Genomic DNA, 14,718 nt, shown 5'->3' with positions numbered 1-14,718 from the left:
GAAAGACTGTTTGAATTTGGCGGTGATGCGAATCAAACTCGCTCTGGTAACAAAACACGAGGTGCAAAAGTCTGGCATGAGCTACCCGCTCGGTGTTTTATTAGCTCTTTAGGCAGTTGCTTGAAGGAACAATGGCAAGTAGTCTCTTGAGGGGACTTGATGAGGTTGCTACTGACCCAGCTCTCCTGCAGGCTTTCGAAAGTAATATTTGTCATGAAAAGGCAGTTCAGTATTTCAGACAGGCTAGAAATACAGTTCTGATCATGTGCTGTGCAGTTTAAAATATTTAAAGGTTGTAGCGTACTGAAAGACTCATTTATCCTTACACAACTACTTACTGAATTTTGAAAAAGAACTTTAAAAGAAGGTCTCCCCCACAGCATAAACTGGATAAAGTTTCTTATTATTTCTGTTCCTCATGAGAGTGTAATGTCAGCAGGACTGCAGAACCATTACTATTCTTTTGCCTATGCCCTTGCAGCTACAGCTTAAAGTGTTTTTAGATCATCTAGCACAAATGATCTCTTACGTCATTCAGTTGATCGTTGCTGTAAAGAACAAAAGTAAATTATGGTCAGTAGCCTTGACCAGAGGGATTAAAATGTCTATCTCATTCCTACTGAGTCATCCTTTGCTGCTACTGAAGCTGGTTCTATGCTTTGTCTTCGTGTATGTCTGGAATTTAGAATACTTGGTTTAGCTGGATGAGCTTGATGTTGGTATTTGGTTCACTTCCTTGCACAGCTGCTGCTTGTGTGATCTCTACCTATATTAGTGTTAATTTGACTCACTTGGGTGCTAATAATAGCATAGCTACAGTAAGACTGAGTGTGTGGGAACTGCAGTCCCCAGCTGGAATCACAGATTACTATTAAGGCACCTATTCTGGGCAGACATTTGCATTTCAGCTGTGCTGTTACCAGCATCTGCATCAGGTAATTTAAAACCAACTAGTACATTCACATGTGTTGTAGCCACAGCTGCAGTGTAGGCAGATAGTGATATTACTCGAGAAGGTGTTTCAACTTGGTGAATTTATTCTAACAGCTGCTGGATTGATGCACTGCAGCATATCTGAAGAAGGAAGGGAAGAGATACCTTCTGTGAATGAATTTGTAGCCTGGGTCAAGAACTCAATGAGTTTGAAGCTTCTTAGGAATTAAACATACAGCATTTCATGACTTGTGTGTGTCTCAAAAGGCTTCAGTGGGGAAACAGTCATGGATGTAAATCCGCCTTAATAATTACTTCTAAGAATCTGACTCTATATGTAAACTTCTCATTGAAATAGTAAACATATCATGGGAAAATAATTTCAAAAACTAAAATTATATTGCCCATTCAGTGTGAATATTCTAAGCATTTAAAGGAAAGATTGCATAGGTTTCTGCAGTTTTAAGTGAGAATTTGTTCACTGAACTCTGTAAATATTGAACCATTTTTACTTGTGTTTTTCCTGAAAGGGTTCTCTAGTCTGTGAAATTAATTGCCTTATCTCTAGGATTTTACTGCAATGCCGATAAAATGTTTTGGAGTAAGAGAACCCTCTTGTGATAACTGGAGTGTTCTTCAATAACTGCAATGTACCTGTTTGTTTCCCTTGAAATTTCAGTGCAAGCTTTTGTTTTACATTCATCTGGTAGTTTGTATTTCACTGTAATGTTAATACAAGTTCTGTAAAGTTTCTTTTGAATGAAGTGATGCCTGCTACTGCTCTTCTTTAGTTTCAATGTAACTGCACTTTTCCTGCAGTGGAAATGAAGATTTGTTCTGTGAAAGGGGAGTAGTATATGTTTTGGTTTGAATAGGTCTTGTAAGACATGTTTCGACTGATTCTTTTTTATTTTTTTCTTTTGTTTCCCCAGAAAGTGGATCATTATTGCAGTTGATTCTTGATGGGAAATACGAGGCGATATTTTCAAATTCAGTGATCCACAGTGTTTTCAGTGCATCTTCTGTGATGGAGGAGAACATTGACAGTTACTTGGAGAAACAGGTTCTAGCATACCTGGACTGTTCTGCAGAGGCTGATAACGTGGAAAGGTGGAAACTATTATTTATTATGTGGAAGATTAATAGAGGCCATGTGTGATTTTTACCAACATTTTTTTAAACTTTTATAATATTTGATATAGGGCCTCCAAAATTTTTGTTCTGACAGAAAAACAGAAGACAGATTTCTCTGGTTGTTCCCCTGCCACTCCCTAGGGGCATCTCCATTGTCATTATTTCTTTCACTGGATAGTATTGTCCCTATAAGGGTTTGTTGAAAACACTAGCTTTATTTACAGGGATTACCTTTGAAGCTGCTGGTATAAAGAAGCCAACAAACAAATTCTTGTTGCCACGTATCATCAAACACTTTATTAATAGTTTTCTTTCTGAAATGCTGCGTTACATTTATGTGACTTCTTGAAGTACTGTGTAATGTTGCTGTCAGAGTAAAGCCTGCATTTCTAAGTTTTATTTGGAGTAAGGTTCTACTTCTCTTCCCAATTCATGTGGGTAAGGTGTTACTCATGGATGCTACGTATTGACTAATTATTTTCTTTACAAGACTTTCTTTGATAGATTCCCTCTAATTGTACTGCATATGCTAATTCTTGTTGTTAATGAGTTGACTTTAGTGTTTACAGTTTGCTATGTGAATAATGAACAGACTGAAATCTGTCACCCCAAGGATAGTGGATGCAGAAAGCTATGTACATGTGTCTGTGTGTGTGTATATATATACACATGCATGTGTTTATTTTAAAAGGTTAGGGTAGGAAATAGTTTTGCCAAAAGAAGAGCAGAAGATAAAGGTAAAAAGAAAGTAAAGGAAGGTGTGGAAAGTAAAGGAATGTATTGCCAGTAGATGTGGTTGAATACAAATGCCTGTGTTTTGGTATGACAGACATAAGCCCAATGGTTTTTGCTAGAGTATTGGCGTGAAACAAGGAGTTGGCACCTCTAAAATACTGAGCTGAGATTTGTTAGGGACCATAGTGTGCCAAAAGCTGATCTTCTAGTGTGGTATGCAATACAGTGTACTCCTGTTCTCTGAATTGGAATGTTCAGAGGTTGTTCCTATGCATTTTGTCTCTAGGTGTGTGGGGGTTTTCTTTGGTTTTTTTTTTTTTTTGTCGTGCTCTTGCAGTTCAATATTAGCTGGAGTCCAGATGGTAATGCAGTCTAGAGAGATTTTTCCATATTGCTTGATTCTGTCATCTTGCAATAGTTTATTCTGAATAATGTGCCAAGGAAAGACGTATCAATCGGGGTTTGAAAAAGACCTAATCCTGATCTTAATCATTGCCTGAAATACACGTTGCTGCTTGAAATGTGTTGCTGCCTGAAATGTGTTGCTGCCTTTGTGAACCATTCAGCTTCGTAAACATCATCTGTGTTGTGTACTCAGTAATACTGTATACGTATCCTGTCATGGTGATGTGTCGTGTTCTCCTGTTCCCTCTGTGAGCTTTTATTGGCCTGTGTACCATTTGCCGGACTCTACTTCTGCTGTCCTACTGGAGGCAGCAAAGCAATTAGTTCCTCAGCTGCTCATCCTCCAGCTTTTTGATCTTTGAGGCTTTTCTTGTTTCCTCTGCAACTTTAGGCAGCATTAGAAGCCCCCTTGTCAGAAGACAAGGATCTGCAATATTTAGCCTTTCAGAAGGAGACAGGGGGTTTTATGCTCGAAACTACAGCCTAGAGTTTTATTCAAAGTGAAAGCATGTAGTCTTCAAAATGTATCAGTGTCTGCCAGAAACATTTTTTGTTTGTAGCAGTCAAGTGAATTTTTCAAGCTCCATTAGTAAAACTATAAGAAACTTACAATTCTGTTATTGCTGGAGGAAGTTGTGACTTTATCTTGCTAGAAAAACTTCTGCTGAAAGACTGATGATTTCCCATTTTAGATAGGCACTGCCTATAGCATTGAAATCTCTACCATGGTTGTTTGCCTCCAATGTCTTTCTATGCTAAAATGTGTTACATAGTTATTTTTCCTACCTGCAGGCCCTGTGAGTGCCTTGTGGAAGGAATTAATGCAACTTTTGCACTCTGACTTTACATTGCCAATGGTGAAAATGTTTTTGTCTTTTTTTTTTTTCCTAATGGATTGTCCATTACATGGATAAAACGTCTTTTTCTGCTGAGTGATTTAAAGGAAGTGCAGCAAAACTCTTAAGTTCTAGCTCAGAAATTTTTCTTGTGACTTTTAGTAGATGGGATAAGTTCAAATATGTGCGCGCTTTTTTTCCCTCACTGAATTGCAAGTTGTAATTATGGACATTAAAAACTCAATGAGAGTTGAATTCAGTCGGAAACAGAAAGTTGGATAATGTTAGTCTTATTCTTTTAGCACAATATTAATACAGTACAAAGTAAGATTTTATAATAGTGTTAAAAGAACTCTTAAGGAGTTCTTCTGAAGCTAAAACTTTGCAGCTTGAGGGCAGAACAGCTCAAAATTGAGATCTGGGTTGTAATTTTCTTGGACATAGCCCAGAAATTTTTCCACTTCCAAATCTGTGGTTCTGTAAGGAAAACCTTTAACAGGTTTTTAAAATTTGCTACAACCTTTTCTTTAACTTCTTTCCTTCCTCTGCAACAGACATTTTTTGACTGTGGCACTTCTAACATTTAGGGCTTAAAAATGAAGCCTGAAAGCATTCGCTACAATAAAATTACTTTTTTTAAAAGAGACCCTATTTTATTTTACACTTTTTTTCTGCTATTATTACTACTTCAGTGGTCAACAGTTAACCCTCTACAGAAAATGTAGCTTAGAGGATGAAGTGATAGGATATGTGTTGACCATGGAGAGGAGGAATGCCTTTTCAATTTTTCCTAAGCTCCATATGAAGGAGGCACTTTCATTGTCTGACATACAGTTTGATTTTAAAAACTGGAAGAAAATAGTATGCAGGACACAACAAAAAATATTTTTTGAGAACTTGTATTCAAACCAGCTTGGAGGTCTCTTATTATGTTCGATTCTAAAACCTAAAGGAATGAAGAAATGAGTGCTAACTCTTGTTTTTATTTACCATGTATTTATTACTTTTACCTTTTTTAATGTTATAAATGAACACCAAACTTTCCAGAACAAATCCATACAATAAAGCTTGTTATGATTTCCTAACCCAAATGTTATTTCTGGTATTTCTGTTAGGACATCTGATGGTTGGTTAACTAGGGTGCTATATATATTGGGGAAAAAACCACAAATTCTTGCTGTTTCTGCAGCTTGCTGTGATGTATATGAATTATATTAAAAAAGAAAACCTATTCAGTGTCTAATTTCGCTTTGACTTCTCTTTATTTAATTTCTGGCTTCACTAAAAAGAAAGGAAATACTCCCAAATCCTGTAAGATAATCACCTCTTGGGCATAACCTGGCTATTAAGTAGTTTCTCACTCTTACGTTTAATTTGTAAATTAGCATTATATGCAAATCCATAATTTTTTTAATGGAAATGCTCTGTTCTTTGTTTTGAATTTGAACATGATTAGTTATAGCAGTATGAATATTACAGTGGAGTGTATATAAGCATCTGATTTTATGTCAGGGACCACAGTCCTACTGGACTTGATGTAAACAATGTTTTAAAAAAAGAAAGAACAAGGCAGCAAAACCCCGATTCGCATAGAGATAGGAAGAACAAGATGGATTGATACAGACGTGTCTAAAGAAATATAAGAAATAAATTAAACTATGTAGTTCATCATAGTGAGTGGGACACTAGCAGCAGTCCCTCTGTTGCTTTTCAGGCAGCACAGAAGAGCAGTTTTGAGGCAGCCTTTGAGAGGTGAGCAGTTGCAGGTCTGCATTCTGAGTGTGAATGGTAGTTGGGGAGACAGAATGAATTTTTTTTTTTTTTTCCTTGGGCGTTATGAGCAAAGGGGTAGGTAGGGGAGGCTAGTGTTTATAGAGGTTGTAGCTTGGAATTGACTTTCTGATACAGAATGAGTGGTAAGGAGACTGGAAGTTGGTCATGGATCTGCAAACAGGGGAAAAAAAATCCTTTGGTGATGACAAATCAGCCAGTGGGAAGACAGTGTCCCAGCCAAAGTAATGAAATTGGTTGTCAGTTGTTCTAGAGGCCTTCTGCATGGATATGACTGTCAGGTTTTCAAGCAAGTTTGTCTACCAGCTAGACTAAATTTAACTAAATAAAAAAATACTAGTAGAAATAATAGTGTAAATGATAAAGTAATGAAAAGTAGTCTTTGAAAGAGTGAAATGCATCTGTCAAATCACAGTGCAGGGATTATTCTGTCATGTTATATTTCAGAAGCACTGAAGCATAATTTATTATGGGAGAGTAGTTAGAAAATGTATATCTATGTGGTTGTCGTAATGGTAATTTAGTGCACAGTAGTTGCTAGTGCTTTTTGTTCATGAGCTGTTTGGAAGTTTAATGGTAATTTTGGATGTTTATTCAAATGATAGATAGTTACTGGCTAGATATTGACAGCTACTAAGTGTTATCTTGTCTTGTTTGACAAGAACTCTTTATACTAGTCCTTATTCTTTAACTTTCCTGGAAGTTCTGTTCCTTTTCTTACTCCCTCCCCCTTCCCCAATAAAGCATTCCCCACCCTAGCTTTCTCACTGTTCGTCATCTTTTCTCACATTCTTGCATACTAGTTGCTTGTTTGTGTGTGGCTCTTCCATTAGACTTTGGTTTTTTAGGGTTGTATAACTCTTTATCCTTTTGTTTCCATTTGGAGGACTCTTGCATCTTTAAGTCCCTGTTTTATAGGAGAGGAAAAAAAAAAAAACCCTTAGATTTTTCCGGTTCACTTATGTTCCTTAACAGACAATCAAAACAACACAATTATAATTATAACTTTTGTAGGCAGGAGGTGTTTTTAGATATGTGGCAGGACCCTTGTTTACACATGACTGATTATAACACAATAAAGATTCTAAGTCATTAAGGAATCATAAAACAAACCAGAAGTATGTAAATCTCCTAAAAGTTACACCTCTTAAATTGATCATTAAGTTCTGAGGGATTGGACCCTGCCTTTTGCAGACCACTATTTGTTACTGTAAGGTCGTAAAGAATTAATATAATAATGAAGTTAGGTGAGCTTAGTATTATAAACAAAGAAAATTTTATCTTACTTTGTTTCAGGAAAGAAACAAAGCCTCATAATTTCATCTTTAAACAGAGTATTGTGATTTAAATTAAAAAGCATGATTGAATGTGATAACATTTGCTGCCAAAGTATCTGAACTAACTTGAAGGTAATAGCTTTGAACTTTATTGATGTTTATTTAGTTGTTTTATTTAATTGTGAGAGGGAGTGAAAATAAACAGCTATGTTGAAACAAAAATAAACATACTGTCTTGGAACATGTACTAATAAATACATTTTCTCTGAAAATGCTGATGACTAGATGTATCATAAGAAAATATAACAACAGCAGTGTGATAACCATAAGATAATCTATGTCCTATACTAATCTCCTTCTGATCTCTGACAGTTAGATACAGACTTAAATTTTGAGACATGATCTATGCTTCCAAAATGCTTGTCATTAGTTGCAACCATTATAAACAAACATATTTCCAGGCCTTTTAGTTCCCCATGTGCATGGTTGAATACTGCGTTCATTGTATTTTCATAACGTGAGTGATTTCTTTTAAAGGCTGAGGATTTTGAATTAATACATGAATTAATCAGGTCTTGTAGCCTTAATTAAAGAAGTAATATGTTGCTTTTCTTGTTTGTATTGCAGGCAGAGGCTGGTATTTCTACTTGGCGTGGGCAGTTTGCAGCTCTTCGTTCAAAGCAATTGGACTGGGCCCCCTGTTCAGCTAAAGCTTCAGGACTTTTTACCACCTGCATTATTACAGAAATTCTGCGAGGTATAATTTGGTTTTAATAAGCTATCCTTATATCATCACTGCTTTTTGCAAATAACACATAGATGCGTCGGAGGGGCCACATCTGTGAGGCGCAGTGCTGGAGTGGATTTCCTTGATCATTGATCCTGCTGGCTTGCTGCATGTTCAGCTCTCTCAGGTTTATAAGCAGTGTGCTAAAAGTGGTTACTGTGTTTATTTCCTGCTGGAGATGTTGGTTCTGGATGGGAAAGGTATGGTTATTATATGGGAGCACTTACTTAAAGGGCATTTGCAGTTGATAGACTTTTTATTTATTTGCTTAGAGGTGTGTTCTTAGTGGGATCAAAGGAAGAGATTTATAAATTGCTTGGAAATTTTCCCTCTAGGGTAAGGTAGAAGCTTCATATCTTGTAAGTAGAATATCTGGCAGATACTAAGAGAGGATTTGAATGCTCAGTATCCTGTTAGGCTCATGGAAGATGTCAAGTGAATTGTAGTAGTATTAGTACAAAAAGGTTAACTCGGATAGAGCTTTTGGAAGAAGAGAGGAATGTAGGAGATAAGACTGAGGACTGTGAGTTTTATTTACTCTGTCATCTTTTTATGTGAATAGCTAACTAACACTGTAACTTGCTTTTAGTGAGATGCAGGTATCGCTTCTCCTGGCAGCACCACACTCCATCTTGTGGCTTTTCTGCACCTGTGGTTCAGCACAGTTTCTTGAGCATTAATTTTTTTTCTTGGAATTAAAGCTGTGGTCAAATACTGACTACTGCAGTGTGTCAGGGAAAAAACATACCACTAGTTTATGCTAGTGATAAATCTAGACACAAATTTGAATTTGGGATTTTACTGTGAGTAAGGTATGGACCTAGGAGATGTAAATGACCTGTGGAATGAGGGGAAGTTTGAGTGTATGAGAAGTTTCACATAAAAACATTGTATCTGTGTTGTATTATTGTGGCATGTTTTTGTAAGTTCAATAATTGATAAAGTCCTGCCCTAGGGTCATTTGCAAGGTTATATTTCTGAATAACTGGTTTGGATACAGTATCTCCCCTTTTTAAAACTATATGTTTATCAGTTTGGTTTATCTTTTACAGCTAACCTGGTGAATATATAGGCTTGGTTTTTGCTTGATTTTTGATGCTAAAAATTCAGATATTTTCTGATAACTAAATAAATGAAAGTGGACACCAAGTGTGCTGAGCCTTCAAGGCTGTGAAATGAGTTAGCAGAAAATTTTAAGTATGCTGTTTCTGAGTGGAAAAGGAGTTAGATCTGCCTTTATATGTAACAAAAAAATACAAATTTCTTCTATTCTTCTTAAATTGTTTGTATTCTTTAAGATTTTATTATTAAAGTATTCTTAAAATCTGAGTTCTGAAGAACTCTTGTTATGTGCAGGCTGCAGTCTAACACCGAGGCTGCAGCCCAAGGTGATAGTCATAGAATTGTTGTCATTGGCAGAGATTACAGAACAGTAAAACACAATGTTCATAATTTCTATTAACCGTCCCATTTATTATTTGTCTTAACGGAAGAATGAGATACTAATTGCCTGTTGAATAAGGAGTATGTCTCCTGTTCAGTTGCTGTTATGTTACAGCTGTGACTGTGAATGTAACGCATTGAAAGATGTTTTCTTCTGCAGAGGTGGTATTCTGGAAACTAAATTGGTAAGAGATAATAAGGAAAACAGTTTTGAGCACGCTTGATTTCTAGTGAATTCCACATCAGGCTTTGATATTGCTGCAAGTTTTAGCTATTTATGCATTCAGGCAGAAGTTTACCTTTATATTACTGTTATCTTTATTATCTTCTGAAACATTAGTGTGTTGGATTTTTTTTCCAAGAGCACTAAATATTTATGTGCTAAAGTATAATATCCAGTTCTCTTATTAAATGTCTTAATTCAAAAGCTTTTATATGTTTTGAATTACATTTATATACTTGTCTTTCCAAGGATTCTCGTATATATACTCTGCAAAAATGAACATCTCTAAGCTGACATTTTTGTGCTTCCATTAATCCAACTTTCCTCTCTTGCAGACCCTGAAACTCAGAAAAAGTGTGTTAAAAATATAATTCTAACTTTTTCCATCTGTTGTAGTCTTCCATATTCTGTCATCAAGACTCATACAATCTCTTTTTAAATAGACCTTCCATTTTTCAGGTTTTCAGACTAAAATTATCTCTTCCCATGTCAAGCTTGAAAAATCAGGTCTCTGTGTTTCTTTTAGCCTGCTTAAGGTAATATCACTAACTTTCAGCCTTACAATGTCTCATTTATTTCAGGACTATTTTCAAAACTCTTATTTTTCAGAACGCTTTATTGGATTAGTCTTAACTTCAGGGCTATGTAGCTGGTGCCATTTCTATCCTTCGAAAGTTTCACCTCTGAGTCAGTGGTGTAGCTTCATTTCTGTTCCCAGATAGCTTCTGAATGCATCATTAATTTCTTATGAGTGCATTAAGACTGCATGAGACTACAGTTAATTTCAGTGAAGAACAAATAAAATAGCCTCTTTTAGATGAGTTGCTGGTAGGGGCCTCTTGGATGTCTTCCATAAATAATATTCATGAATATGTGTACGTTATTTCCCATCCCCTAAACTGATTCCAGCCTTCTCTGTAAATTATAGTTACATTCATATACTGTATTAGGATTGTTTTATTAAGTGCTGCAGAACTGACTTGTGCTTTTCTCTTTTGAGTTCACACATAAAATTTGTTCAGTTTAGGTGACTGTAAGAATGTTGTGAGGACAAGCAGCTTAATTTTTTTTTTTTTTTATATCTGATATATTTGTAAGTAGGATATGTTTGGTAACAGTGAGAAGCTACATATGGAAGAAGATCCCTGTCCTGGTTTGAGAGGACCCAATGTATTAATTGATAATACATGTAAATAACTGGTCAGAATCCTCCAAATACATGTATCAACAATGCCTGCTGGCCAGTTTGTAGCTTCCAGGTTGTTTTCAAATAATGAACTCTGGGAATGCATTTGGTTAGTTCTTTTTCGTTATACTGCTTCTTTTGTGCACTGTTTCATCCTTTTTCTGGAAGAGGCTGCAATACTACCATACTTCTTGATATTGATAGCCATGTTCATAATTCATATGAAGAAACACAAATGTACTATGTAGTACTACTGTGTCAAATCCACCATGATTCGTTAACCTTGTTAACTCAGTCTTTTGGGAATTCCTTTCTCCAGACCCAGGTGTTTGGCTTCCATTAGCATAAAGTAGCCAGAAAGGAGGAGTTGAATTTTAGGCTGACTGATGTGCTGTTTGAATGCCAGTGAGCAGCAAGATACAGGCTTTGAAGATTTTGTGAATTTCTCCCTCTTGTGGGGAATGTAGGGATGGGTGATAAAGGCTAAATGCGGAGGCAGTCTTGTAAGCAGAGAGACTACCTCCTCAGGTAGCCTACACTCTTGCCCGACGTTCCTTTCCTATGAATGTAGAAAAGAACGGAGATTGTACAGCCTCTTGAAAAATACTCTCTTAAAAATGGAACAAAGTCACCCTCATAGGGGATATGAAGAAGAGCATTCACGACTAGGGGCTTCTGTATTTAGTGCTCAGGAAAGACTTGCTTACATTACCTCGTCTTTGTTGTGTTCAGTGTGCAACTCAGCTCTGCATGAGTTACTGCCTGTTGCTGGTTTGGATCATGAACCGGGAGACAACCTCAACTGTCATCTCCTTTGCAGGAAGTTGAAGAAAGAAGCAGTTACAAACAAACCCAAATTTTCCACCCCCTGAAGTCTAGAGTAAAGAGCGAATTCTATTCCAGAGGGCCAAATCTTTGGCTGGTAACCTCAGGATATCCTCTGTTATTCTGGAAGATATTTCACCTTAGCTTTGCCAAATGACAAATTGTTGTGCAGTAGTCTTTGTATGGTTTAAAACGCGAGAAGCACGGTATATAAGGCTGAGTAGCCACATACGGACAGGTTCCTTATTTGATAGTTTGTTTCCTCCCTGCTTGCCTTTTTAAATCAGGTCTTCCAAAGCCTTTAGTCTAGTTTTCTGCCTCTATATATGTCTACACTTAACCTTTTTAAGATTTAAGGGAAGGATTCCTAAATCTTTGATGAAATCGTAGAAAGCCCAGTTCAGAGTAGTTACTGATACAGAAGTAAAAGCACACCAAATGCCTCTAGTCACTAGCATTAACAAGAAGAGAACATGAAGCCCCCAAAGTTCTCCTACTCCTAGTTCTCAGAACTGTTGAACATGAATAGCAGAAGCATTTTTAACTGATTATTAGCATCATTACTCTGGTGGTGACAGTTGTGCTGGGAAATACTTCTGAAATACTGTGAAAAACTGAAATAGCTAAGAGTACTGTCCAGCTTGCAGTAGATTTAGGACTGTAGTAATACTTAACAGTAGCTGTTAAGTTACTGTTTGAAAATTGAATAACTAACCAGTGTGTTTCAAAGTGAATTGAGCTTCATTTAGTCCAGAGAGGCTCAGGTGGACCCACTTCCACATCCAACAAACTGGCTGGTTACCTCAGAGATTTCTGAACATATGTTCATGAAGTAATTACCTAGTATATGTTTCTGTGCTTTAAGAAAACTATTTCTGAATAAAATAATTACATATTTTGATGGCAAGTCTGGTGGAGAATTGAAAGACTCGGCAATCTAACCCAACTTTGCTGGGTCAGGTGCATCATGTTAGGAAGTCTTTTGATTGTGGCCATTTTGAGACGTGAGATTTTTGAGCTGTACAAGATAGAATTGATACTTTGAATATTTTAGTGTTTAAACACAAGAAGACTAGCTCAGATTTCTTTTTACTTTTAGCTAGTGTTTTAGGGATTTTTGCAGACTTGATTCCTAACTTTTTGGCCCTTGAAACTGAAGAAGCTTAAATGTCTACCTCTTATATCTAGCTGCTCTCTTACATTATTACTACCTTAGGGCAGTAAATTCTGTTGTTGGAATTCTTTACTGATAGCACGGTCTTAGAGCAGAAGCTAGAAGAAAGAATGTTGGTTTAGGCTTTCTCAGCTAAAAGAAAAGGATGTTAGCTTTTCCTGTATGGGATTTGCTTCATGGAAAAGAACATGGCTTTGTTAAAATAGAGGATGGCAGTTCTTTGGCTCTGAGACTTGCTGGCTTATTGTCAAGGCTTTGACATGTCATCATCTCTCCCTTCTCCCTCCCTCATTGCTTTCCTTGTAATGTTATGTTAGCCCGACTGAGCTCTCCAGTGAAAGAACTTGAAATGTGAATCTGGGATTCACTGGTTGCTACAGTGCTTAAACAAGTGTAGATTACTGTAGCATAGCAAGGCTGTTTTAGAAAATGGTTCTATAACAAAGCTTACAGTTTCTTTGCTTTTCCACTGAGTATTTTAAGTGCAGTCTACTTTGATTATAGAAAGAATCAAAAAAGAGTGTATTGGGGTGTTGTATCTCGAGCCTGCCCCACCAAGAACAAGAGATACACAGCCACTCACTCACCCCCACCCCCTTTAGGGATAAGGATTGAGAAAATTCAAAAGAAAGGCTCAAGGACTGAGATTAGGACAGGGAGAGTTCCTTTAGCACTTATGGTCGTGTACAAAAAACAGAGCAGACTTGGGGAGAAAAATGTAAATTTAATTTACCACCACCAGTTCTCAACTAAATTAAGAGTAGGATAGTGGAAGAAAATAAATACAATCAGATTTTAAATACCCTTCCCTCTTCACCCCTCCCTTCTTCCTGGGTACCTCCTCCCCCCCAACAACACCAGCAGGCAGTGAAAGGGGGCTGCAGTCTCTCCATTGCTCACTCCTCAGGCTTGAGTGAATGTGGCTTAACAACTTTTGTCTTTGTTGTAACCTGTTGGTAAAGTTATTGAAAAGAGTTTCAAATAACTTAGGAATTACAGCACTTGTTTAAAAAGCTGAAATGTGATTCAGATAACATCTCTCCTGGTTGTAGACTGAGTAAGAATCTTTCTCAGGCAAGGGACTTCAATGCAAGCTGTCATTTAACCTTCTCTTCTTTTCTTTCCCTTCCATTCCCTTTTCTTGCCCCTTTCATACCAACCAATAACAAAAGCCCTAGTTATTTAGTTTGTGAAGGAGACCTGCCATGTGAGAATGAGGAATAAACTTATGAACTGACATCTCTGAGTCTGAAGATAAACTGCTTGAATGCTTCCATTTCATTAAAAGGGAGAGAAGAATAGGTGACTGTCGGATGATAGTCACCCCTGAGAAACAGATTCCCTGGAGAGCTATCTCAAGCCCATTAAGTAAAAGAATTACTGTAGAAAATGTTATACGGGAAAGCATCCAAATCAGGGAGAGATTTTTACTTATTGGTCAAAGGGAAGAATGTCTCTAATATTCCTGCCCTGATGCCATGCCAAGCCAACAGAAAGCTTCCTCTAAGGAAAGAAGATAACAAATATTGACATCACTGGAGCAATATCTAGTGTGTTTGAGTGCTGTAGGTTTAATTTAACGACTTTTTTTTTTTCCGTGATTACAAATTGAATGGCATGGATTTACCAGAAGATTTTCCCCTTAGATCATATGAAGGATTATATTACTGGAGTGTGTTTGGGGATAGTGTTGACTGGATGTGTGCATTTCAGGTGGGGGGAAAGGAGATTCTTTCAGATCATGCTGATACGATGTATCAGGACAGCAAGAAACAAGGCAAAATTCACCACAAGTTGCTTAAAGATTGACACTCCAAGAGACTGTTTTTTTTTGTTTTGGGTGAGATTTTTTGTTGGTTTTTTTTTAATGTTTTGAGCAGACTTCTTCCTTAAATACATGTAGAGTTATTTCTCCCTGTTCTGTATTACATGATTTGTTTATAAACTTACTTATGTTTCCTGAAACTTG

At 36.8% G+C, this 14,718-nt stretch overlaps 1 protein-coding gene across 1 annotated transcript in view; it reads left to right on the top strand.

Annotated features, from left to right (window-relative positions):
• Positions 1 to 131: 131 nt before the first annotated feature.
• The window catches only part of LOC104273357 (tetratricopeptide repeat protein 27-like), a gene marked incomplete at its 3' end in the record, with an annotated part of 30,056 nt that continues 15,469 nt past the window's right edge, over positions 132 to 14,718 (top strand). The window contains exons 1-3 of the mRNA XM_009868677.1: positions 132 to 201; positions 1,866 to 2,043; positions 7,739 to 7,868. Coding sequence (XP_009866979.1) covers positions 132 to 201; positions 1,866 to 2,043; positions 7,739 to 7,868 — 378 coding nt within the window. The remainder of the gene's footprint in view (positions 202 to 1,865; positions 2,044 to 7,738; positions 7,869 to 14,718) is intronic.

This window comes from Apaloderma vittatum, unplaced genomic scaffold (genome assembly GCF_000703405.1).
Source record: "Apaloderma vittatum isolate BGI_N311 unplaced genomic scaffold, ASM70340v1 scaffold940, whole genome shotgun sequence".
Classification (NCBI taxonomy): Eukaryota; Metazoa; Chordata; class Aves; order Trogoniformes; family Trogonidae; genus Apaloderma; species Apaloderma vittatum.
Note: the sequence above shows the minus strand (reverse complement) of the source record. Positions and strands in the feature narration are given on the sequence as shown.